Source organism: Quercus robur, chromosome 6 (genome assembly GCF_932294415.1).
Source record: "Quercus robur chromosome 6, dhQueRobu3.1, whole genome shotgun sequence".
NCBI classification, from domain to species: Eukaryota; Viridiplantae; Streptophyta; class Magnoliopsida; order Fagales; family Fagaceae; genus Quercus; species Quercus robur.
Genome location: NC_065539.1, coordinates 49,795,769 through 49,821,051, shown reverse-complemented (window position 1 = coordinate 49,821,051; position 25,283 = coordinate 49,795,769). Strand labels below are relative to the sequence as shown.

Here is a 25,283-nt window from a genome sequence, read left to right as displayed (position 1 = left end):
AAGAATACAGTGAACTCTTGTAGCTTTGTCCAAGTACTAGATATTATAACATAAGCGTGCTGAGAATAGATTTTTTTATTTTACTTGTGTTCAATAATCTTAATTGAGCAACTTTTATTGTCCATCTTTTGGAGTATAACTAGTTCTTTCACCCACACTCTATAAATTCATTGTTTGGGTTTAAACCAAATCCTACACTGGGTCCAATCCAAATTTAGTCCTTACAGTACCTAATAACTCACTTTGATGAATATTTATGATGTGGTCCCACATTTGATTCTAAAATTAAAAAATAAAACTCTTTGAGAATAAATAATTTAAGACACATGGCGTAAAATTGGAACTCTAATTTGAAATTCTAATTTGAGTTTCTCTCAGTTTCACCTATTATTATTATTATTATTATTATTATTATTATTATTATTATATATAAACTAGTACGTAACCCGTGTATATGCACGAGTACAATTAAAAAAAATCACAATTATACGATTCAAATTATACATGAAATTAGTTTACACTTTTTTAAAACTATACATTTCTAAAATATGTAATGATTTATCATTATATATATATGTATATAATATAATATATGTAATGGTTTATTAAAGGATGGTTTATCAGAGGCTCTTCTATTTTTTTGGTAAAGGTTAATAATTGACATTAATTATAATTTGGGATTACTATATTTTTCAATCACAAAAATACCTAGTCATATGATGAGTGCTGTGCGTTTTGGATGCAAATTTTTTTTCATAATTAGCTTCCTAACTCTCTCCAAAAAAAAAAAAAAAAATCCTAACTCTCTACACATGAAGACTTGTCCTATGCAATTGTGCATTACCACCCAAATCCAAGTTTTCATGTCGTAGATCAGCCCATAATGCGATGGATGACAACCCCAACACTATTAATAGACTTGAACACAACTATTCTATTATTGCATTGTCACAAAACATCAAAGCATATGCTTTAGTTGTGGTTCCTCCATAGTTCATGCTCCCATCGTCTCTCTCCTCTCGCTTTTCGCAACAATCCTCCCTTCATCCCTATTGCCGCATCAGTATTGCTAGACTGGAACACATCTCCAACCTTAACTTACTGGTGAAAAAAAAAGAAGACAAAATGTAAGAGATCAAAAACTAAAGCAAGATAAAATAGGATAGACATGAAGACTTATCTAAAGCAAGATAAAATTTTGACCTTGTTCTTAACCAAGAAATTCATCTACACAAAAGAATAAAAATAAGTAAATAACAACATAATGCATTAGCGGTGATCCTAAAATCAGACATATGACTTTCAAAACAGCATTAATGTTTAAACACAAAAAAATTACATTAAGCCTCTTGGATTCAAGACTTCCAACCTATAGAGATAGAATTATGAACAATGAAGGATTTGATATTGTTAATTTAGATAAGTATAAGAAGTTAAGAGCAATTAGTTTTTTAAAAAAGAAGTTAAAAGTAGTTTAAATTGTAATCAAACGTGCATATATCTATTTAGTTTTTTCTTTTTTCTTTTTTTGATAAACTTGAGGATTTAAAAAAAAAAAAAAAATTGATAGAAAGATAAACGTGAGGATGGTTTTTTTTTAAGGGGAAAAAAAAACACAACAACAACAGCAACGCGGGGTTGTTTAACTTGTTTTTCTTTTTTTTTTCTTTTTTTTTTTAAAAAAAACAATAAACTTAGGGGCTGTTTGATAAGAGTATTTAAATATAGTTTTTTGTTTTGCAATCCATAAAATGGTAGGTCCCACACTTAAATTTATTGTTTGGCTAATATTTTCTAAATACTGTTTTCAAAAAATTGTATCCTATTTTCCTAATTTAAAACAGAATTTAAAAAACGGCTTAAAGGGTGTTTTCAATATACAAAAAATGTTTTTAATGACATAGTTGTAAATAAATTGAAAATAGTGGACCCCACATATTTGTCCAAACTCTTTTATCTCTTAAATTTAGGAGTTTATCTTTATCACAAAAAGAATTCTCACACTTCAAATTTGAAACTTATCATTAAAAAAAAAAAATGATGAGCTCTATTCCCTTATCATTATCCCAAAAAAAAAAAAAAAAGGGTAATCTACAGATTCTACACATTACTTTTTGTAAATATATATTTTTTAAATCTCAAAATAAAAATGGTCTCCAAAACAATTATTTTTGTTTTTAGTATTTTGAAAATTGTTCTTAAAAGTGAGAGCCAAATACGTAAAATATAAAAATTATTATTAGAAAACTAGTTTCAAGTTCAATTTTTTGAAAATTGTTTTTATACTATTTTGAAAACAAAAATAAAAATCATCCTACCAATCAGGCCTTAGGTAGTTGTTTTGAAGAAAAGGGTTAGTAGGAGAGTGATAATATATTTGTAACAAATGTTATAGGTGAGAGTTAGAGATATGATTTTACAGTGTTATCCTCAAGTTTTGCCTTTACTTAAATGTAGGCTGTAGGGGTATTTTGGAATAAAAAAAAAAGTATAGTTCAAACAGGAGAAACCCCTTAAATAATAGTATATAACTAACTAACTATATATATATACTATTTAAAAGAGGATTCACCTCTTTTGACTGAACTTTTTTGTGGTTCAGAAATATCCCTAAATCTTAGGTTTAACAGAGAAAAAACTTAAGGATAACCTAGTAATCTATATCTCCAACTTTACTTAAAATGCCTACAAAATAGGACACTTTTCTACTAATCTATATCTTCAAAACAAACTTATCCAAACTCTCCCAAAAAAAAAAAAAAAAATCCAAAATTTGAAAAGAAATGAAAATTATGACACTAGACCAAAAAAAAAAAAAATCTCATTGCATGTGCAAAGCGTGTGATAAGGCTAGTGTGTGTGTATATATATATATAGATTGGTATAATTTTATTTCTAGAAAGCCTTGAAAACAGTTTAATATAAAAGTTTTCCTAATTTTTTTTTGGTTGTAAATTGAGTAATTCAACAAGTACCTTATGTTGTCCCTTAAAAAAAAAAAAAAGCCAAAACGTGTTTAATATGAAAGTGTTTTTTTTTTTTGGTAAATTGAGTAATTCAACAAGTAACTTATAATGTCCCTTAAAGAAATACAAAATTTTTTTTTTGAGAGAGTTTAAACTTATAGTGTCCGCTCCTGATGATAACTCTTTATCATCAAACCAAGACATCAATCAGTTTTTGATATAGGTGAGAATTGAAACCCAGATCTCTTATACAACCATTAGAGATTTTACCAGTTAAGTTAACTGAAACCCACAAGAAATACAACTATAAGTTGTTACAATTACATATTTTAACAATAAAGCTTATTTGTTTATATTGAAAATTGATAAAAAGATTATTATAGCTTAAAAAATGATACTTTTAAAATTATAAATAAGTTAAAAAGCTAAAAGAATAAAAGGTTTAATCAAATCTACACAAGAATAATATTGAATTATTTATTAAAAAAACTTTGAGTATTTTTATTTTATAATAAGGGGCTAAAAGTACCATATTTTATGTAGGATAGGACAGGTGGATTACTTTGTGCTTACTCACCATGCAGCTTGCTTAACTTTAATTAATAGGTTACCAAAAAAAAAAATTTAATTAATAAATTATATATTAAGAAGATGGATAGTTTATAAATGAAATTGCCATTGATGTAGACTAATCATCTCTTTTAGATTGGTTTAGATTCAGATGTCCTGGGAATAAGACAATATGGCAAAACTAAAAAACAAGGTCACTGACACAAGTCACATATGGAAACACAATTATCACATACCTATAAGATGTAACTACCTAGCTTTTGAATTAAAGAAAGTATAAACTAATTCACCCCTAAAAAGAAAAAAAAAAAAGGAAAGAGAAAGGGCTAATTGGAATTTCTGAAGTTGTTACTTGTTGGACATTTTGGGGCCAAATCAAAAGAAAACATCTTATGAAACTGACATATGGCACAATCTTACCATATTTGATGAATCTCACACATCTTTGAGACTCAAGTACTGTGAAGACCATTTTCTCAAAAAAAAAAAAAAAGTACTGTGAAGACCATTTCCATAATCAAAATGCATCCAAGACTACGGCTCAATTGTGCATAATATAACAATTCATAGCCCACATATCAAATATGTCCCTATTAAGGTTACTTTTACAATTTGTTTTATTAAACCTCCAAATAAAATTATTTTCTATTTTCTTATATTTATTAAAAATTAGGATAGAAAAAAATATTTTATTACTCTTTATTCATTTCCATTACATTAATTTCATTCTTTTATAACTTCTTAAACATATATATATAGTATTGGGATCAGAGGATCAAACTGCTCTCAAGACAATGACCCACCTATGCAAATAGTATGACAGGTCATGGCCCACATATGATCTTCAATCCATAAGGTCCAATAGGTTGGTGGCTGGCTCACTGCCTAGTGGAACTACCATTTTTTTTTATTTTTTTTTTATTTAATTTTTCATATAGTGGTTAGGGTAGGTGAAGATGATGACAGGGTGAGAGAAGCGAACCCAACCAGAGTTGGTCTAGCTCTAAGTGATAATGATCTCTACATATTCATTGGCTTTTTATACACACTTTTTCCATGGTGGCCCAGTTTCTGTTTATTATGTAAATTTATGAATTATATTATATGGTTGGTAAGCACCAGTGCTGCACAGAGTTCTGACTTTATCATATTGCTGAAAAGGAAATATTGGGATTGGTCCATCTTTATCCTCAAAGAAAAGTCTTGGCATTTGGTTCAACACCCCAGACATTGAAACAAAAAATGGATATGAGATTGAGTTTTACATATTTGTATATAGTTTGGTAAGTTATGAAGCAAGAAAAACTGTCAAAATGTCAAAGCATGCTTTGATGATGCTAGAAGCCTAGAAGTTGAATCTATGAATAAAATGTTAATTATTAGTTTGGACTCATTAAGGGTATTTCTTTAACCGTTCACCACCATCATTACGGGGTAGTTGTTACTTATTAGTGATAAACTATGTTTACAAATCAATATCATTGCATGGCTATAGCTATAGCTATAGCTATAGCTATAATATCCACTTGAAAATGAATTAGGTGAAATGAATCAGTCATTCAAATACCTAAAACATGTGACTATTAAAGTCGGCACCATCATCTTATTTGAAGGTGGTAAAGCGTGATAAGTGGGTTTTAAAAAAAACACATGGATTAAAGTTTGTGAGAAACAACAAAATTCACACTCTTTATAGTTAAACTTTATGATTATAGTCCTCTTTATTTTTTTTTAATATATATTAATCTCAATAACACTTTACATTGATTCAGGAGTGCCTCTCAAAAGAGAGTGCCTTCCCACCAAAACCAAGACGGCCAAGGAAAGCAATCATAATTGAAAATGGTGACCTACTTAAAAATAAGAAAACGGCTACTCATATATGTATTTATTAAAATATAACAAATTTTACAATAGTTGAGTTAACGATTTTTTTTACTAATTCTAATATAAATTCATTAATAGAGCATTCACATCTGGAAATGCATGCAAGTTATTATTTTATCATCTAAAAAGTTAATTTTTTTATTATACCATCTCACTTTCAATACACCCAAGATTCAGCAATTCTAACTAATTCTTTACTAATTCTAACATCATAATTTTGACTACTAATAACAACTTTGTCACGTCGAAAATTCTAAAATTAGTTGTGTTTTTTTTTTATGTTTTTTTGTTTGAAGGGCATGTAGATGGGTGGCCAGTAATGTACTAAGAATATAATATATAAAAAAAGAAAGAATTGGAGGTTGGTAGCTTGGTATCAAACTATTACCCACCATTACTTTCGGAACAATAATTTTGAGTGCCCCACTGGACCACTGCCTATTGTGAACATACGTGAAGAGGTGACAAGCAGAAAGCGAGAGAGAGAGAGAGAGACAAAGAGAGAAGGGGAGGGCTAGCTATGCCTATGTGACTCTGAATTTGCCACTTATTATTCTAATGTCGAGTTACAGTCTATGTAGAAGAGGCCGGGATGAGAAACACCACTCTCCTTGGTAGGTAGATGACTAATAAATGCATTTGTTTTCTTCATTTAATACTTCTGTTTAGATTTCGAGCAGCACTGCACCACTACTCAATTGTCCAAAAAAAAGAAAAAAACACAATCACGTGACTGGTCTGATGATCATTTTTCAGGTGCAAAGTATTTATGGGCGAGGAAAAAGATTGGGGTTTAAATTTCTAAGAAAGAACTTTAACAAATATATATTTAGGTTAGTCTAAAGTATAATTTTTATCTTGAATCAAAAAAATTATTCGAAAAAAAAAAAAATTGTATTGGAGACATTTAGTTCCTTTCTAACATCTATGGACTCAATCAGTCAAAAAATGGAGATATAATTAAAGAGAATTTTACCAGTTACCACTCCCTTTCAATCTTTTTTGCTAATCAAAAGAAAGTTGGGGTCTTTTAGGTCCCAATGATTTTTTTTTTTTTTTGAAAATTAAATATTTTTATGAGTTTGTATATACAAATTTATGAATTTAACTGTTTGAAGAAATTAAATATTAATGTTCAGGATGTTTTAAAAAAATAGTTTTATAAAGAACAAGACTTAAGTACAATACTTAAGTGCTATTTGTTCATCTCTTAAAATTCTACCATGTAGCTTTTTTTTCATGGATGAAAGTGTATTTTTTAAATTAAGTAACCACATGATAAAATCTTAAGAGGGGAACTTAAGAACAGCACCTAAAGTACTGTACATAAATTTTGACATTTTATAAATATATGTAAATTTAATGGGATAGAAAACAACATACCTCTTCATCATGGCAGGTGAAACCAGTTAAAAAATGTTTTTTTTTTTTAATTATTCGATAGTTATAATGGAAAGAGAGGATTTGATTTAGTAGGCAAGGACTGTTAACTAGTTTTAAAAGGGATTTGTTATAACTTCATTTAAGTGCAACATACAAAAGATTAAGAATCTTAATTTTGCCAAAAGTCTCTCTCCTCCCTCAATTATCAAATTATAATTTTTTTAAAAAAAAACCTTAATTTTTAGGTGAAATTTTAGAATCTCATGAATTATTATTGAGATACCCAAGACTTTTAAACTCATAATATTAGCTATTATTGGTAATTCTCGAGATTCCTCACGTTAATTTCATGTCTAATGATCATATCCTTAAAGGAGAGAGTTGATGAGAGAGGTCACCTTCTTGAAGAGGAAATGACATCATTGCCTAAATTGAATTAGTTCTCAAGCTTATATAGTCCCCCTTATCCTTATATCCTGTTAAAGCCATCATGAAACCTTTGAATTTGGATAATTATAAATAAAACGATTAAACCCACTATCTCATTGGGGAAAAAGTTTAATATAAAAATTAATGCATTTGTCTGATAATTGGCCCTTTGTACCAGGCGTGATTGAATTAAAAAATCAAGACTTTATGAGTCCTAAGAGTGAAGGGTATAAGGACTTTTTAATTTTTAATTTTTAATTTTTATGAATAAGGGTATAAGAACATGGGAGTGAGAATCTAATGAAGTCTAGTATTGCTATTTAATTAAATTTTTAATTTTTTTTAAATTTTTTATTATGTGCCATGTCTTGATGCAAATGGAGGTTACGAAAATGAATTAGGATGCAACACTCAATATATTGGTATATCCCACATATAATTTTCTCACAAATAGATCTGACTCGATTCCAACCTGTTATTGACAATTTGATATATATTAATTATATGCCTCTTTGTCTACCAACTTATTTTTTTAAAGTTTTGTTGGCCAACTAATTAATCTAAGGTGAGTGCTGAAATGTCTTTGTTTAGATGGAGATTTCAAAACACCATAGGAGCATTAATTACACAACTTGCTATTGCATTTCTATCCATCAATTAGACGAAGGATTTGGGTTTTCTTTTTAATAATTATTATTTATAATTCAAAAGTAACAATGGAAGTGGAAAGATTTGAACCCTTAATGTTTTTTTTTTTTTTTTTTAATACATGGATAATTATGAATGAGGAGATTTGAATTTTGAATCATGGATGTCTCCGTTGGAAACACCAAATGTTTCAGTTAAGTTACAAGACTCTTGGTAAACCCTAAATATTATAACCACAAGCCCCACATCCGTTTAAAATAATTAGGATGTTATTATAAAATTAAACTCATTTCTTGATAATATGGGACAATGTCCACAAGAACCAATGTTCCTTTTGTGCCAAGTAAGCTATATAACTCCAATTGCACTTTTAGGCAAGGCATGCCATCGTTTCTTTAATGGAATTGGAATCTATTTTTTTAGGGGGAGGGGGGTTGGTTGGTTGGTTTAGTAATCTATTATGAAAGCCACTCATGCCAATATCCAAAAAGGAAACTTCAAATCCAAACATCATATCAGTTCACAACTAAAAACAAGCCACCTCAAATCCAAACATCATATCAGTTCACGGCTAAAAACAAGCCACCGCAACATAAATTTTGGATTCTAATAAAAAATGGAAAAATTAATGAATGCCCTTTTAGAAAATATTTTTATAAACTGTTATGAAAAAGAAAAACAACTTGGTGTGATGGTCATAGAATTTCTATTTTGATCTCCAAGTTCACCTCTGTTTTTTAGCTTACTAATGTTTGTTTATGTGCAACTTATAATGCAAAATGTGCATGCTTTTTGTCGAATTGCCAACCAAAAAAAAAAGTTTCAAGCTTTTTGTGGAAACGCCAACCAAAAATATCCACTTCTTGTAATAAATAATTTGAGAAATTAAATAAACTATGTAGAATTTAGATTGTGGGCCTAAAACCTTTGTTTAACAGATCAAAACTATTTGTGAGAATGAACTACGTAAATCCCAAATTTGATAAATTAATTTTCTATAGATTGTGCCATTTCCTAGTCCTTAATTCCATGTATTTCTCTCTGTCTCTTTTATGGTATTAAAGGTTTAATCAGGAAAAAAAAAAAAAAAAAAAAAAAAAAAAAGATCTATCTAAGAAATAGTCATCTATTGCATTTAAAAATGTTGCTTTCACTTCAATCACAAGCGCACTTGCAATGCATGCGCCTTGTTCTTTATGGCTAAGCAACATGAGGCTTTTGCACTCAACTCCACCTTCAGCTTTCCACGTGTAGTTAACAACTCCCAACTAAGATTAAAGCCTGTAATGGCGATAGAGAATTAATTAATCTGATCCTGAACATGCTCTTCCTTTTCCAATGAGAATTGAGCATAAAATAAACAGTTCATGAAAGCTTTACTACAAAAAGGGATCATGAATGTCATATTCCTTCAACATCTTTCTAAAACTTGCAAATTACTACAATTTATTAGAAGTGAGAAGTCTTAGTAACTTGAACATCCCGACTTTGGTTTGTGATTTGTCACCCTATAGGTGTCCAGAAATGTGCACACACACACATAAACGCACAATGTATCCATATCCATATCTAAATAAAATAATGAGTGTTCGTTACTGCACACGCCTTGTTGCACACACAATACACTGTTTATTTTCTAAATTGAAAAATTGAAATCGTGATTTCAAGCTAAGATTCCAGTTGAAAAGGTTGTGTAATAGATCGTGTGTATTAGACACTACCAAAAATAATATCATCTGGACAAGTGACGAAAGCAAAAGAAACAAATACCTAGTGCGAACAAAGTGCTAACAGCCTGACATAAACATTCCACCTTGAGAGAATCAATCTATAAAAAAAAAGATCAATGCCATCATTTTGATTATGACAGCCACTAAAAATCATAGATAAGAAGACACGCTACCTTAGTATACTGTACATATGACAAGTTTTTACAAGTTCAAATAAAATTTTTTTCTAATAAAAATTACAATTTTAAACTAGGCCTTGATGATGCCTTTGAATTGCTTATAATTGGAATAGAGTTATACACAACAGGTTACCATGAAGAATAGTAACAAAATTTTGATGCCCAGTTCTAGCATCTGTATGATACTTGAGGGAGTGGGATAAGTATGATTAGAAGTCCTCATCCAGCTTAAAGACAAAGTTTTTTCCACCATCTTGAAGGCTTGACATTACAGATGCCTTTTGATATTCGCCCACCCTTCTTTCAAAAAAGTTTGCCTTTCCTCTGTTCAATCAAACAAATAAAGTTGAAGAAAATTAAGCCGGAACCCAAGTACAAGATGTCATAATCAGTATGATTATTATTATACTTTAATAACCAAACTAATACCAAATTTCAGGACCTTAACCACATTCTATGAATTCATTAGCTCAAAGTCAAAATATTATATGCCGAAGGAAAGGGGGAAAAAATGGTCTGACCTGTTTATTTTGGCCAAACATATCACCAACTCAAATAAGTCTGACTTCCTAAGTGGCTCTTAAGCCTTATCCCATACTTCCATCAAGTCTGGCTGTTCACACCTCAATTCTTGTAAACATGGTTTGATAATTTACGTCAGGGACCAATATTTGATTGGTCCCTGCAGGTGCTAATAGTGATATGATTATACTTACGAAAATATGATAGACCTAATATTTTATCATAATGCAGGGGATGGTGGAAACCCATAAATCAATTGGTTTTCAAAGAAAAATATCTGGCTGTTAAAGCCTTCTAAGAGGCACCCTCAAGGGGTTACAACCTACTTGAAAATGAAAGGAAATCCTAATGAGATCAGCAGTACTTTTAACCTTTGCTTGAGTTAATTTAAAGAATAAAATCAGAACCTAAGCATGCTTTCATCAATACTCACTGCAGAGAAATAAATTCCATCCAATCAAAAGGATTTTCCACATTGTATTTCCTCTGGCACCCTAATGAAACCTGGGGACCAAAAAAAACATTATTTGACAAAAAAAGAAATCAACATAGAATTATTTAACAAAAAATGCCTAATCCCATTCCCTGAGAAAGAATGGGTGAGAAATAAACAAATTTGAGGAAATATACCAAAAGTCGGTCAGCTACAAACTTTATATACTGGCTCATGAGTATTGAATTCATGCCAATCAACGCACATGGAAGGGCCTCGCACACAAATTGCGTCTCAATTTCAACAGCTTCATGTACAATGTGATGAACCTTTTCCCAATGTAATTGATTCCTTAACAAACTGTAAGCAGTAACAATAAATGAACCTTTTGTCTTTCCTATAATTGTTACTTTGCATATCATTAAAGAGACCAAACCTATGCCTCTGATTTCGGTCAAATATTTATTGTAGAAACACCATCTAAACTATTATTCTCTATTCTAGCCATCAAATGTGAAAATTTGACAATTAGACTAGAAAAGGAGACAAAAATAACCTGTAAAGAAGGCAAGCAAAGTCACAATGGAGGCCTTCGTCTCTAGAAATAAGCTCATTTGAGAATGTCAAGCCTGGCATCATTCCCCTCTTTTTAAGCCAGAATATGGAACAGAAGCTGACAACCACAAAGAAACAAAACAAACAACTAAACTCAGAACAAACAAGGGAAAAAAGAAAGACAATCATATCCTAATATCCATAATCTCTAAGGAAGAATACCTTCCTGAGAAAAAGATTCCTTCAACACATGCAAAAGCAACAATTCTCTCTGCAAACAAGGTGGAGCTGCACAAGATGAACAATGAGAAATTGTTACTTGTGTATGATGCAAAATGAGAAAAATCTTCCAAAAACTAAAGAACTTGTAGAACTAAACACATCAGATAAATGGCCTTATAAATTGATACTTGTTACATTTCCTTTTATGGAAAATTTTATATAACACATCATTAATCCCACTACACTGGCAACATTTAAGTTTTTGAGAATTGTATGCATCAAAGCCCAAACACATGGTATGAGCATTCTATTGTAGCAGGCATTTGTACTTGTTTGAAAGAAAAAATTGAATCTAGTTGCTTGGAGTGTACAAATGTGACCCCCCACCCCCCCCCAACAACACAAAAAAAAGGACGGTGCATGATGACAAGTAATTACATACACCCACTATCCGTAAGATTCCTTTTGGAAGTAATCATATGAGAGCTTGATACCCTGGATATGTGAGTAAAGGATGCTGCTCATTTTAGTGTTCATAAAAAATATTGGAGAAAAAAATCCTCAACATTACTTTAAATCCTTATAAATGAATTAGGGTTTCCTTAAATATAATTGCTAAATGTAGTGATATCAAAAATATAAAACAAAACTTCATACATACCTATGAATCCAATCTAAAGCCCACTTAGCCTTCCTAGCCACACAAGGAATGTTTTCAATTGCATTGAACAATCTATGCTTCTCTTTTGAATCCTTGATATATGTCTCTAGAAGCAAGCTGTACATTTCTGAAAATAGGCAGCAGAACATATTTAAGTCAGGTAGCCTGTACTAGCTTATAGAGAGAAACCCACATATATCACTTACAAAGCTCTACCAGAGTGAACATTCTCCATTGCAATTTGAAATCCATAGAATGCCCGAGCCTGAGAGCAAGGAAAAGCCTTGATTTTAGATGGTCAACAATAAGGAAGTAAAAGGTGATACTGATGCACCCCCACTTGGCTTTAGGCACTAAAGGGACAAGCGTGACAGAGGTATCTGATCCCCATTATATCTCTTAAAACGGAATACAGATTTTACTAAACATTTTTATATGTCCAAAATATATAAACACCATCACAGAACTAAGCATTTAAAAGGCAGATTTTTTCCCCAAGTTTCTCATAATTGTGCATAAAAAGAGGCATGAATAACAGAGCACTCTGCCCCTTGACGATTTTGAAGAAATTTAAGGTGATTAACCGTAAAAGTTATGCCTTAACTTATATAGCAAGTCCCCAATCCTATTCGCACAATTGAACAAGCAACCAACTCAACAATGTAGTTCCCCTATGAGGTTATATGTACGTAACTCTCTCCATAAAAAATGAACACCAAAGTTAAAATACTACTGTCAACATGATCATGAAACTCACCTCTGGTACTTGAACATCATTTAGAAATCTAGCAGCTAAATTCTCCAATACAATCCCATCAGATGCGGCAAAAAATGCCAGCACATGGCTAATGAAGTGTTTCTCAGAGTCAGACAGAGTTTCCCACTGCCTCATATCCTGGGAAAGATCAACCTCCTCAGCTGTAAGTCAAATGAAAAGTTATTAGAATATGCATTTAAAAAAAGAAAAACAGTGTGCATTGCCTGAACCGGTAAATAATAACGGCTGGACTCATGGCCTCACATACACATCTTAAATTCAAATGTCACTACCTGTCTTATTCTTGGTACTGCAGGCATAGCAAAAGTATCTTACAATTTGTTTAAAGCACTTACAAGCAAGTCCCAATGATGTAACTATTCTGTGTCTGAGACATTAAAGTTTCAGTCTTCACTATACATCAATTTTGTGCATTAAACTTGCTGCCCATAATTGCTTACATTTACATAGTTTGGTATGCCTGCTTTCTCGCTAGTGATATTTTTCTATAATGCTTGCACAGCATCATGAGAAAAAATTCGGATTCCTGATGTAATTCTTGCAAAAGGAATTCACTCAGCTTAATAATGACTGTGCTATTAGAACAAGACATCTCCATATGAATAATGTCTGTCATTACTATGACATGACATTTTCTATAAATTAAACAGCTGTCGTATCCCAAGGTTCCCAAACTAATGCATGAATATTTACATGCAATAACCCAAATATTTATTTCAATTACAGTTCTTCCTTTCAAAGAACCAGCAATTTCACAAAATCAATATCTATCTCCAAAAACATTATGAAATTCTTGTATTTGTAACACCACATATGTCCTAGTTGTTGATTAGTCAATAGCTAGAACTGCCCAAAAGGGTATGAATTGAGACTACAACTCATCTAAAGTAAGGTTCTGGATGGCCGGACCCCATTAATGACATTAAAGAGAGTAATTTCAAAAGCATGAGAACATAAACTCAAATTTTAAAAGTAGGGTAGGGAGTATCATATAACTGAATTACCCAACCAAATTTGATATATTAAATTCAAACACATAATTGAACAACTTCTCCAAAAAATGACCAACACATAACAGAAACAAGCCAAAAGAAAATGCAAAACTTAACCGAAGTATAAATTAAAACCTTATGCTGAATTCCCAATTCAAATTTAATTGCTTTCAAATTCAAACATAACCAAAAAAAAAAATACAAGCTTTCTAAAACAAACACATAATTCTGAGATAACTCCAAAATACATCCGTATTATGCGCAGCCCATTGATGGGGTTCAAACAACAACTTATATAATAACATTTCTATATCTAAGTCTTAACGGCAATAACCAACTTTTCAAACCATAGGTGCCCGAGACCATGAATTACAAACAGAAATTAAAGAAAAAAAAGCCCATTTCCAAGAACACACAGATTAAAACGAAGAAACCAAACTGTCACAAAAAGAACACAGAATACATGTACCAAAAAAACCAAGAAGGTTAAGAAAGTACCGGTCCAGAAACTGGCTTGAGCCTTCTTGTACATCTCCCAAAGCTGCTTGTACCTTATGGGAAACATGCAAAACCTCTGGTTTTGCTCTTTCAATATTGGCTCTTCTTCTCTGTCATGTAGTGTTAGTTGCTCAACCCCATTTTCCAAAGACCCCATTTTTGTGCGTATGTGTGTGTGTTTGAAGCTAATGATATATTGGGGTTTGAGATGATAAACCCTGCACAAACCCCCCAAAGAAAGAGGAGAAACCGACAGTAGGGGTTGAAATTAGTGATGGTGAAACCGTGAAAGCGAAACCACAAACAGAGTCCGTGAATTATTGGCGTTTTTTTTTTTTTTTAATGTTTGTTTGGTTTCGTGCATGGTGGGTTGGAGTTGAAATAGACTGCTTGGGTTCCTTTCTTCGACGACGTTTTGGGTGTCATAGTTGGTTGTAACACTTTTTTTTTTTTTTTTTGGGGGGGGGGGGGGGGGGGGTATGGGCTTCATTGTGTTACTAGTTTTGAAGAATTTTTTGTGGGCTGAAGCTAGTGGGCTTCTCGAGATGTTTTTTTTTTTTTTTTTTTTTTTTTTTTTTTTTGTGTGGAGAGAAAAGATTATTAAATATTGGATGGACAAGGCTTAGCTAACAAGGACTTGCGCCCGACTTGGTTCAACCTAACCTAGTTCAAAGGGATGTGGGTGTGTGGGGACCGCCTTCTCGTAAAAGTGGGATGCTCTTTAAAACCCCTTATCGAGATGTTAAGAATATGATCATCTTGCGAGAACAATAAATTTTGATACATAACAAATTTTATAATTGTTAGGGTGATAAATTGTAAATTGTGATTGATGTACAATAAAGTGATGTCAATAATGGTTCTATATAAAAGTAATGTTACACCAATTACAATCTAACACTTTAAATTGTGAAAAAAAAAAAAAAAAATTTGTTATGTACACTGCTGGGCTCAAAATCATCCCCAAGGTAACTTTGTTGAAATTGGCCCTTTGGTGTTTTAGGGTTTTGGTCGTGTAAGAGTGAGATGTTAGCAGGTATTGAGAGTTTGTTTTGGGTGCAATGAGATTTAGGTTAGAGCACTCACAGCAGTTGTGCTATATAGGTATAATGCTATTTTTTTAGCTCTCAACCACAAAAAATCATCATGCAGCAGTGGAGCTAAATCTAAAAAGATTTAGCTCCTCAGCTACAGTGCACATCTAAAAATAGATGTGCACTGTAGCTCACAGGTAAAAAAAAAAAAAAAAATTTTTATTACACACACTCTCTCTCTCTTCTCTTATTAAATAATCATTTCCCATTTTCTCTATCCAGAACTTCTTTCTTCTTTCTTCCTCCACTTTCCTCATCTTCTCTCTTCATCCTCCACCGCCAGCCCAGCTTCGACCCATCACCGGCGCCGACCCATCTCGCCGATCTCCCCACCCATTCCGCCAACAAACCCATCTCGCCGATCAGACCTAGCCCAGCTTCGACCCATCACCGGCGCCGACCCATCTCGTCGATCTCCCCACCCATTCTGCCAACAAACCCATCTCGTCGATCAGACCCAAGCTCTGGATTTCGAGGGTTTCATTTGTCGATCCAAGCTCTGGGTTTCATCATTGAAGCCGCCGCTGCCTTCCTCCGCCCATTGCTTTGGTTTTCCGTTGATCCAAACTTTGGTTGTTTTTTTTTTTTTTTTTTTTTGCGTTGCGTGAATTTGATTGCCGTGGTGTGGGTGTTGCCTGGTGGGTCAGGTGGGTGTGGGCTTGGTTGATTTTTTTTTCTTTGTTATGGGCTGTGGTGGTGGTTGTGGATGTGGCTGATTGTAGAGTGGGTTTGTTTTGTGGTGCTGTGTTGGCGGTGGTTGTGCCACGTTTTGTGGAGCTGTGAGTTTTTTTTTTTTTTTTCCTTGCTGTGGACCGATGGTGGTGGTGGTGGTGGTGGCTGTGGCTATGGTTGTGGCTGATGATAGAGTGGTTGTGGTTGGTGCTGTGATTGTTTTTTTTTTAATAAGATATATTATTTTATTATAGTAGTTATATTATTTTATTGTGATGTGTATATTATTTTATTATGTTGAAAGTTAAAATAGATTCACTGCTGCAGCATGTGTGTAGGTAAAATAGATAAAGTAACTTTTTGTGTAGCTAAATAGCTAAAATTTTGCCTCCACTGCTGTGCTCTTAGTTCATATTTGTAGTTATGTTTATAATTATGAAATTTGTGAAAGTCCATAAGTATGATTTGTGATGTTTTGATTAAGTTTGTTTGTAATCTATAGGCTCAAGTACAAAATACACCTCTAAAGTTTGAAGGTATTTTAATTTGTTTTAATTTGTCTCCCTAACTCTATATGTTGTTTTGATTGGTGACCCGTATTATTTAATAAGCTATAAAAGAAACAATTGAAGAAGGCATAAAAGGAATGTAATAACCAAAAATTACAATAAAAAAGAAAAGAAGAAGAAGAAGAAGAAGTATTAAGAAGACATAGAGGAAATAAAATGGAATAACTTTCAAGGTAGCTTTTTTTTTTCTTTAATAAAAACTTTCATGAAATAACTTTTAGGTACTTACAAAGTCATCATCCAACCCCTTCCACAACAACAAAGTGGGACAAAGTGTCATAGTCTCCAATTTGATTTTGCAAGGGATGCCAAGTTCTTATGTATAGCTTTCTGGATGCATAGGCCACCTTGAAGGAAGACTAGTGGATTGAACTTGTGCCGCTGAGAAGAGCAGGCTTTTGCAGGGAACTTTAGGCCGCGCATGTAGTGACTAGTAAAAAGCAAAAACCACTTGAAATGGCATGGAACAATCAAAGCGGTGGAACTGACAAAAGGAGAGAAAAACTGGCCAGTGCATAATTGTAAATGTAAGCATATTACTCTTGGGACATAAAAAGTAGGGACTTTTTTTGGCTCGCTTTATCTGTCACAAAATTATGAATCTGGTTCATGATTTCCAGCATTTAATGAAGCCTAGGTAAAATCCTCGAAATATAAATTTGAAATTTATAGTCCGAAACAAGTTTTTCAAAATGAGATAGCATATTCTCTTACAGCATCATTAGAGCAAGTAAAAGTAAAATTTTTCATTATTATTGAGAAAGACATTATTTCTTCTTCCCATTAAAAAAAAAAAAAAAATGATTTTCAGTTTCTGTTGTTGTCAAAACCCAAGTACTAAATGATAATTCAGTTGAATTTTTTTAACTCTTATATTATTCATATCTTTCAGTTCGACAGCTATGTGAAAATATTCCCTGGTGTGGCTCATGGATGGACAATAAGGTACAATGTTGAGTATGAGTCGGCTGTCAAGAGTGCCAAAGAGGCCCATTTGGACATGTTAAACTAGTTTACCAAGTATGTAAACTGAAAATTGTTTGTGCACTAGTGCAAACACCAGATGTTAAGCTGATTTGAACTTGTCTTTGTGCTTATTTGAGTTTTGAGTTAGTTTGGTTCTTATTTTGATTGAGGGTGTTATGAGATTTTATTTATGACATGATTAAAGCTTTCCTTGTTGTTGTGATCTTTGGAAGTCTAAATCCCTAAGACCCTAAAACCCTAAAAACCATTACCTTCATAGTTCATAAAACAATTGTTAGAAATTAACTTCCATCTGTCGTTTTGTTTTTAATAAATTAGATATTTTTGAGAAGTACTAAAAACGTGATTGGTGTTAGGTTTTTTTTATTTATTTATTTTTTATTATTTTTTAATTATTTTTTTTTAATTTTTGCTTAATACCTTGGTATTAGTTTAAAGGTCTGTTTGGCAATGTTGTTCTAGTAGTGTTATTTAAGCGTTGTCAAAATACGTGTGATGAAAAAGTATTTTAGAAATACGTGTTGTGTTGCTTAAACAACGAAAACTGTTATTTAAACAACACAACCAATCAGGCTCTAATTATTCTCCAATATGATTTTTGTATTTTACCCAAAATTTAATATTAAAGTTTGTTCCTAAATTATAAAATAAATTTAAATAACAAATTTAGAACTCTTGGAAACAAAAGTAGGGCCATAGATTTTATGTTAGTTGGTCCTGTTAAAGTGTTACGTAAGTACTGACGTTTCTCAAATATCAAATTAATCATTTTTTTGTTTGTTTAGATCTCAGCTATCTCTGCAATAAGATCTCAGCTAAGCAGCCTAAGCTTCACTTCACATTGACTTTGACATTGATAATTGTAAAGATGTCGAGCTCTCAGTGCTTTGAGAACCCACCGACGCTGAGCTCAACCTGTGGAGAAGGGACTGTCCAAGAGTTTGGAGGCCTTCAAACTTACATCACTGGCTCTCCAGATTCTAAGCTTGCCATCATTCTCATTTCTGATGTTTTTGGTACCAACTTATCTTCTTACAAACTTACTATTTATGCTGCAATATTCTTGAATATCTAGATTCTAATTCAAACAATTAGAAGTGGGTCTATTGATCATTAAAAAAAATTGTCTAGTGGTTCTTAAAGTGTTACGAGGTCCATGAAATCCGGGTTTAAAATCTCTAACTTTTATCTTCGGGCTGGCAAATTGTACAGCCTTAGATTTGTAAAATCTAACGTGGACTATGAAATGGATGAAATAGACAATATTTGAAATGGAGACTCCAAGAGATTCCTTTATGCATATACCCCGAACAGAAGAAGACTACATAGTATACACGTGGGGAAATAGTTAGGTACTTAAAAAGAGATACACATGTTGGGTGCATCTTTGCTAAAAAATTCTAATTGCTCATAAACAATCAGAAATCTTTTAACCATCTGGGTCTGTTTATATGGTTCTTGTACAACTTGTAATAAATTTGATTATGTTCCTTGGAGCTGCAATTTAATTTCTGCATCCTCTTGTGATGCTTTTCTTTGCAGGGTATGAAGCACCAAACTTAAGGTACTATTATTGACTTGTTTCTTTTACTGGATCAAGTATTGTAACCTGCTATATTGCTCAATTGAAGAGTTCAATTGTGCTGTATAGAGGCAACTAATTACATATTTGGGTGCTTGCCTTTGTTCTTTGAAGAGAATTATAATTCAAATTAAGAGGATAGGGATTTGTGACAAAATTCAATACTAACATTGAGAATTAAGACATAAAAGAAGAGAAACATAAGATATATATTGAAAGGACCAGCTAACTTAGCATGTCAACACAAAGCCTGTGTTTGTATTGAAAATTTAAAGCCAATAATGCTATGAGTTAGCAGAAGATCTGTACTAGTTTATTGCTAAGCATAAAAAGGATCTAAGCTTGAGTGGAGAATGTGGCTGACAAATATTACGAGAATAATGATTTCAAGAAAAGTGAATAAAAATGAGTTTTTAAACTTCCAGACTATAATTTCTTAGAAGGATAAGAAAAATGAAAGTGGCAAGTACATAAAAGGGGAGATTATGAAATATTCCATGTAATTTGCCTGTATAACACAACCATTGAATTTTGCGGTAAGACTGCTTACCAATCACCTCTCACAAACTTTGCAAAAGTGGAAACTTCGTACACTGGTATAGATCACCCCATAAATTTTACACAACTACAGGGGGTTATGTGAAACATTTCTAAGTTCAGGCATCTCTGTGTTTTAGAGGCAAATATCACAAGGTTTTTTTGGTAGTTTCCCTTTACTAATTTTAAGGGCTTTTAAACTGAACTTGTTTCTAATTTCTGATTATACATAGCATCAGTATAAGATGTTCCGGTCACAATTCTGAAACTCTAAACTTAGCGTAGTTTCCCTTTACTAATTTCTTTTCTTCTTCTTTATATTCTTTTTACCTCACTATGTATTTGATTTTTCTCATACCAGCTGGTAGTCCTTCACACGTTAATGAGCCAAATGTAACAATATCAAGTCCTCGGTGGTTTGAAATGGTGGAAGCAAATTTTTTTCACATACCATGATTTATCATATTTGATCTTCTACTAAGCTCTTGAATTGAACCTAACTGCAATCATCCATGTCTTAGAGCTGCTTTTGTTCCTAGACACTCATCTTATTCACCAGCTAAATCAATTCTTGTTCTAGATAGTACTAGACATTCATGCATTTAATTCTCAGTTAATCCTAATTATGTAATATTAATATTATGCATTGTCTCCCTGTGAAGGAAACTTGCAGACAAAATTGCAGGAACTGGATTCTTGGTGGTAGTTCCTGATTTTTTCTATGGTGATCCGATCATTGATTTCAATGACCCTAACTTTGATGTAAACTCATGGTTAAAAGTTCACAACGTGGTTAGTATCTTGCTTTTCAGTTTAATCTTTGGGATTGGCATATGAAAAATTGTGCAGGAATCGAGAAAACAAGCAGTGGGCCATTTTGATTTGCCTTTGATGTCCAAATTGACAAACTATCACATTTTATGCATGTTTTGTTTGGGACCTAAGTTGAAATAGAATGATTTATCGTTTGTTTTGCATGACTTGAACCTTCCTGTTCCTGACCACTTAGAGCTTATTTGAACAAATTGTTCTTCTAGGATAAAGGAAATGAGGATACCAAAGCTGTGATTGCAGCTCTAAGAAGTAAAGGTGTTTCAGCCATTGGGGCAGCAGGTTTTTGCTGGGGAGGTAAGTGGTTTGCTTTCAATCCAACTTTGACAAGAAACTTATTGCTTGAAATCTTTGAAAATGGTTTTTGCATGGTAAACGTAAGTGCTCTATCTGCTAACATATCTAGCTTGCTTGCATATTTTTCAGGGGTGGTATTAGTGAAATTAGCAAGTTCTACTGAGCTTCACGCTGCAGTAATTTTGCATCCTGGTCCGATCACAGAAGATCAAATCAATGGCAAGTATCCCATTTCTCACGCTCATGCTAAATATTTGTTACAGATTGCATGTTGTCTTAGATGTTAAAGTTCATTGTTTCAGACGTGAAAGTTCCTATTGCTATATTGGGAGCTGAGATTGACCATATGTCCCCACCGGAACAACTGAAACAGTTTGGAGAGAAGTTGTCAGCAAAATCTGAGGTGAGTCCTAAAGAAAGGTCATCCTTAAATCCTCTCATCACAATTTTTAGTTTAATTACTGTAAAAATTTTGTTCCAATTATAAACATTTTAAAGTAATTTTCCATCATATAAGATTTCCAGCATTTAATGAAGCCCGGGTAAAATGCTTGAATTTCATACATGAAATTCATCGTAATGTCTTTCACAATGAGAGAGCATAATCTCTTCCAGTATTAGCAAAGTAGAGTAAAATTTCTAGTTATTTTTATGAAAAAACTATTTCTTCTGCCCATAACAAAAATGAAGTGATTTTCAGTTTCTGCTTTGCGTGTTAAAACTTAAGTGGCCTTTTTTTTAACCTCCTATTATTTATATCTTTCAGTTTGATAGCTTTGTGAAAATATTCCCTGGTGTGGCTCATGGATGGACAGTAAAGTACAATGTTGAGGATGAGTCAGCTGTAAAAAGTGCTGAAGAGTCTCATTTGGACATGTTAAATTGGTTTACCAAGTATGTCAAGTGAAAATTGATTTGTACACTGGTGCAGACACCAGATATTGTGCTGATTTGACCTAGATTTTGTGCTTTATTCGAGTTTTGAATAAGTTTGATTTTTATCTTGATTGGGGTCTTTTTTATAGGATTAAATTAATGACATAATTCTAGATTTTCTTGTTGATGTGTTCCTAAAAACCCTAAACCCTAAAATCCATAGACATGGCATTGGTACATGTTCAAAATATCTGTCAATCTGTCATGCAAATCCCATTCCTATTATCCTAGCCAATAACTTGAATGGGTTCGATGGTGTTAAGCATGGCTCCAGTAAACTTCTGGGATATTGAATTTAAGAACAAAGTAATAATAACGAGTTGAGTTTCTTTATAGCTTGGTGGTGATGCTAAGCCATCCTAAGAAGTGAAGTCAATACAAGCAGACAAATAATCCTGATGGAGACAATCCGGACTCCAATGGTCATACTTTCATGTTTAACCACGAGTTAAGTTTCAAAGAGTAAAAGTCTAAGTAATGTTTGTAATAAAATATTTTTAAAAATAGTAGAGAGAGAGAGAGAGAGAGTAAAATTAATAATAACATCTATTCTAAATGGCAAACATGAAATATTTAAACACTATAACTGAAGTGACTTTGGTTTAAACAAATTTTGTGTATGAAGTTGATATAATTAATGAGATAACTGATAATAGCAATGAATTTTATAGAATTAATAATATTTGTCACACATTGGCACAACAAGGTGCAATTCTTTCCAACTTGTTGGGAGGACCACAATTTGACTCCTTACACTCTAAAAATAGGCCCGTGTGATGTGATGTCGAATACCATAAAAGATTTGAGTATGTCTTCCTCATCATTAATTGGTTTTGAGGTGAAATAGCACAGTTCACGGTCCGACAAATGGTATTAGAACCAAGGTCATGGGTTCGAGTCACAAGAGTGTCATTGTGAGGGAGGGATTGTTGTTGGGGGGGCCACAATCTGACTCCCTACAACCACTCTAAAAACAAGCCCGTGTGGTGTGATGTCGAATGCCATAAAAGAATTGAGTGTGTCTTCCTTATGATTAATTGGTTTTGAGGTGAAATGGCACAGCTTACTGTCCAACACAACTAAAAGAGTAATTGCTATATTCAGAAGAGGAGAGTGATGCTTTGCAGCACTACATTATTCCAGTGTATCTACTACTCCAAAAAAAAAAAAAAAAAAAAAGAGACAAGGTGGGGAGGGGAATATATCAACCTAGAAGTTGAACATCTTGTTTCTAAACTTGAATCCCGATTCTTCAGTTCTCTATTTCGGTGCATATCACTCAACATATACTTGCATCCTGACATTAGAGCCAATAGTTCCAGATGGTAGAAGCTGCAGAATGATCATGTTGTTTGACATTTCAATAATGTATTTGCCCCTAATTTATCTAACCCATCCACAACTTCAATCAACAGCATAAACCTTTGCATATGAGATAATAAATCCAAAATCAATTATCAAAACAAAATAAAAATATAGAAAGAATAGGGCAAATTCAGCCTTTAAATGCCTCATTCAAAAAACAAGAGCAATAACGAAAATCCAATTGCAACAGCTAAAGCGTGACTCTTCTATAGTCAGTTTCATTTGACTAACCTTTGTTTTTCTCTAAGTGCCAAGGGGCACAACAGCTCCTTATCTGATATATAGAAAGAATAGGGTAACTTCTCCTCCTGAAACAAGACAAAAATTGTAGACATTCATTGCTTTAAAATTCATAGAAACACAAACACACCCTCTCAACATTTTTCAATTACTAAGGCCAGCGTTTCTAATACATTTGGTTGGTCAAATATAGGAACAGGATTCAAAACAGGAAATGATGTTGATCCCAAACATGGGTCCTAAATTCTAAAACTTGAAAAAATATAACTACTACAATATTCAAGTACTCAACTTGGACTTTGAAAAACTTAATTAGAGATTATATATTTTGAAATAAATCACTTCTAATGAATTTTTTTTGTCACTTCAAATAATATGAAACAAATGATTTACGATTATATAAAATTTATTCAACAGAAAAAAGAACCCATGTGGGTGAATTTTTCATTTTCCTTATAATGCTTTCCTAGAAACTCAACCAATTCAATACAAAAATGTTCAAGTCTTCTTCTTTATCCTCCTCGAATTTCTCAACAACTAAACTATGAACTTTCAGGGCCAAAAGGTTCTAACTTGGTGATATTTTGATAGATGCATAGTAAACAAAGCGTTTTAAGGACCAAAAGATTCAAAGTAGATATTTGAGGTCCCTTATTCAATGACACTAAAACTCAATTCAAACATGACAAGTTGAACAGAGACCAGTTCAGCTTTCTATTCTCCCAACTTCCAACAACACACAAATTAAAATGAAGAAACCAAACTTTCACAAAAAGAACACAGAATTCATGTACCAAAAAATCAAGAAGGTTAACAAAGTACCGGTCCAGAACCTGGCTTGAGCCTTCTTATACATCTCCCAAAGCTGCTTGTACCTTATGGGAAACATGCAAAACCTGTGATTTTGCTCTTTCAATATTGGCTCTTCTTCTTCTTCTTCTTCTCTGTCTTGTAGTGATAGTTTCTCAACCCCATTTTCCAAAGACCCCATTTTTATGCGTATGTGTGTGTATTTGAAGCTAATGATATATTGGGGTTTGAGATGATAAACCCTGCAAAAACCCACAAAGAAAGAGAAGAGAAACCGACAGTAGGGGTTGAAATTGGAGATGGTGAAACCGTGAAAGTGAACCACAAACCCACAGTAGTTAGCTGTAACACTTTCTTTCTCGAGATGTTTCTTTCTTCTTCTTCTTTCTTTTTTATTTTTTTATTTTTTTGAGAAAAGATTATTAAACATTGGATAGACACGGCTCAGCTCACATGGACTTGAGCCCAACTCGGCTCGACCTAACCTAGTTCAAAGCAATGTGGGTGTGTTGGGTGGAGGGCCACTTGTCTAAGACCTCCTTGTTCCATTAAAAAGTGGGATCCTCCTTGAGATCTCTTATGGAGATGTTTAGAGTATGATTGTTTTGTGAGAAGAATAAGTTTGATATATAGGGTGCGTTTGTATATCGCTGAAAACTGAAAGTACTGTAACAAAATAATTTTTAAATGTAAATAGTGTTGTGGAACCCATTTTTAATGAAAAAGTTACTGAAAAAAGAGGTTTGTGGGTCCCGTGAACAGTGCACGGGACCCACTAGACAACCAACAGCCACAGAAAATCACGGCTCAAAAAAAAAAAGAAAAGAAACATAGACGCAAAATGCACTGCATTTCATCGGTACCCAAACGATCACATAATAAATTTTATAATTGTTGATTACTTGTGAAT

At 32.7% G+C, this 25,283-nt stretch overlaps 2 protein-coding genes across 6 annotated transcripts; one reads left to right on the top strand and one right to left on the bottom strand.

The window, feature by feature from the left end:
* Nucleotides 1–9,712: 9,712 nt before the first annotated feature.
* LOC126689277 (ribonucleoside-diphosphate reductase small chain A) lies at nucleotides 9,713–24,733 on the bottom strand. 5 transcript variants are annotated; one of them, XR_007644453.1, is made up of 9 exons: nucleotides 14,454–14,830; nucleotides 12,943–13,103; nucleotides 12,392–12,450; nucleotides 12,186–12,350; nucleotides 11,525–11,590; nucleotides 11,304–11,420; nucleotides 10,945–11,107; nucleotides 10,314–10,818; nucleotides 9,713–10,116 (listed from the first exon to the last, which is right to left on the bottom strand). XR_007644453.1 is itself a non-coding variant. In XM_050384421.1 (9 exons), exons 1-9 carry the CDS (start codon nucleotides 24,552–24,554, stop codon nucleotides 10,002–10,004), a joined length of 1,038 nt encoding a protein of 345 aa, XP_050240378.1. In that variant the 5' UTR covers nucleotides 24,555–24,733; the 3' UTR covers nucleotides 9,713–10,001. The 5 variants fall into 5 exon arrangements, 4 of the variants coding, with proteins under 4 accessions (XP_050240378.1, XP_050240375.1, XP_050240376.1 ...); XM_050384421.1 differs by lacking the exon at nucleotides 14,454–14,830 and adding an exon at nucleotides 24,386–24,733 and having other exon boundaries at nucleotides 10,748–10,818; nucleotides 12,186–12,312; nucleotides 12,402–12,450; XM_050384418.1 differs by having other exon boundaries at nucleotides 10,748–10,818; nucleotides 14,454–14,828.
* LOC126689278 (endo-1,3;1,4-beta-D-glucanase-like) lies at nucleotides 18,568–22,027 on the top strand. Its single transcript, XM_050384422.1, has 7 exons — nucleotides 18,568–18,791; nucleotides 19,318–19,339; nucleotides 20,557–20,686; nucleotides 20,932–21,022; nucleotides 21,152–21,241; nucleotides 21,325–21,425; nucleotides 21,789–22,027. Exons 1-7 carry the CDS (start codon nucleotides 18,644–18,646, stop codon nucleotides 21,927–21,929), a joined length of 723 nt encoding a protein of 240 aa, XP_050240379.1. The 5' UTR covers nucleotides 18,568–18,643; the 3' UTR covers nucleotides 21,930–22,027.
* Nucleotides 24,734–25,283: the final 550 nt, after the last annotated feature.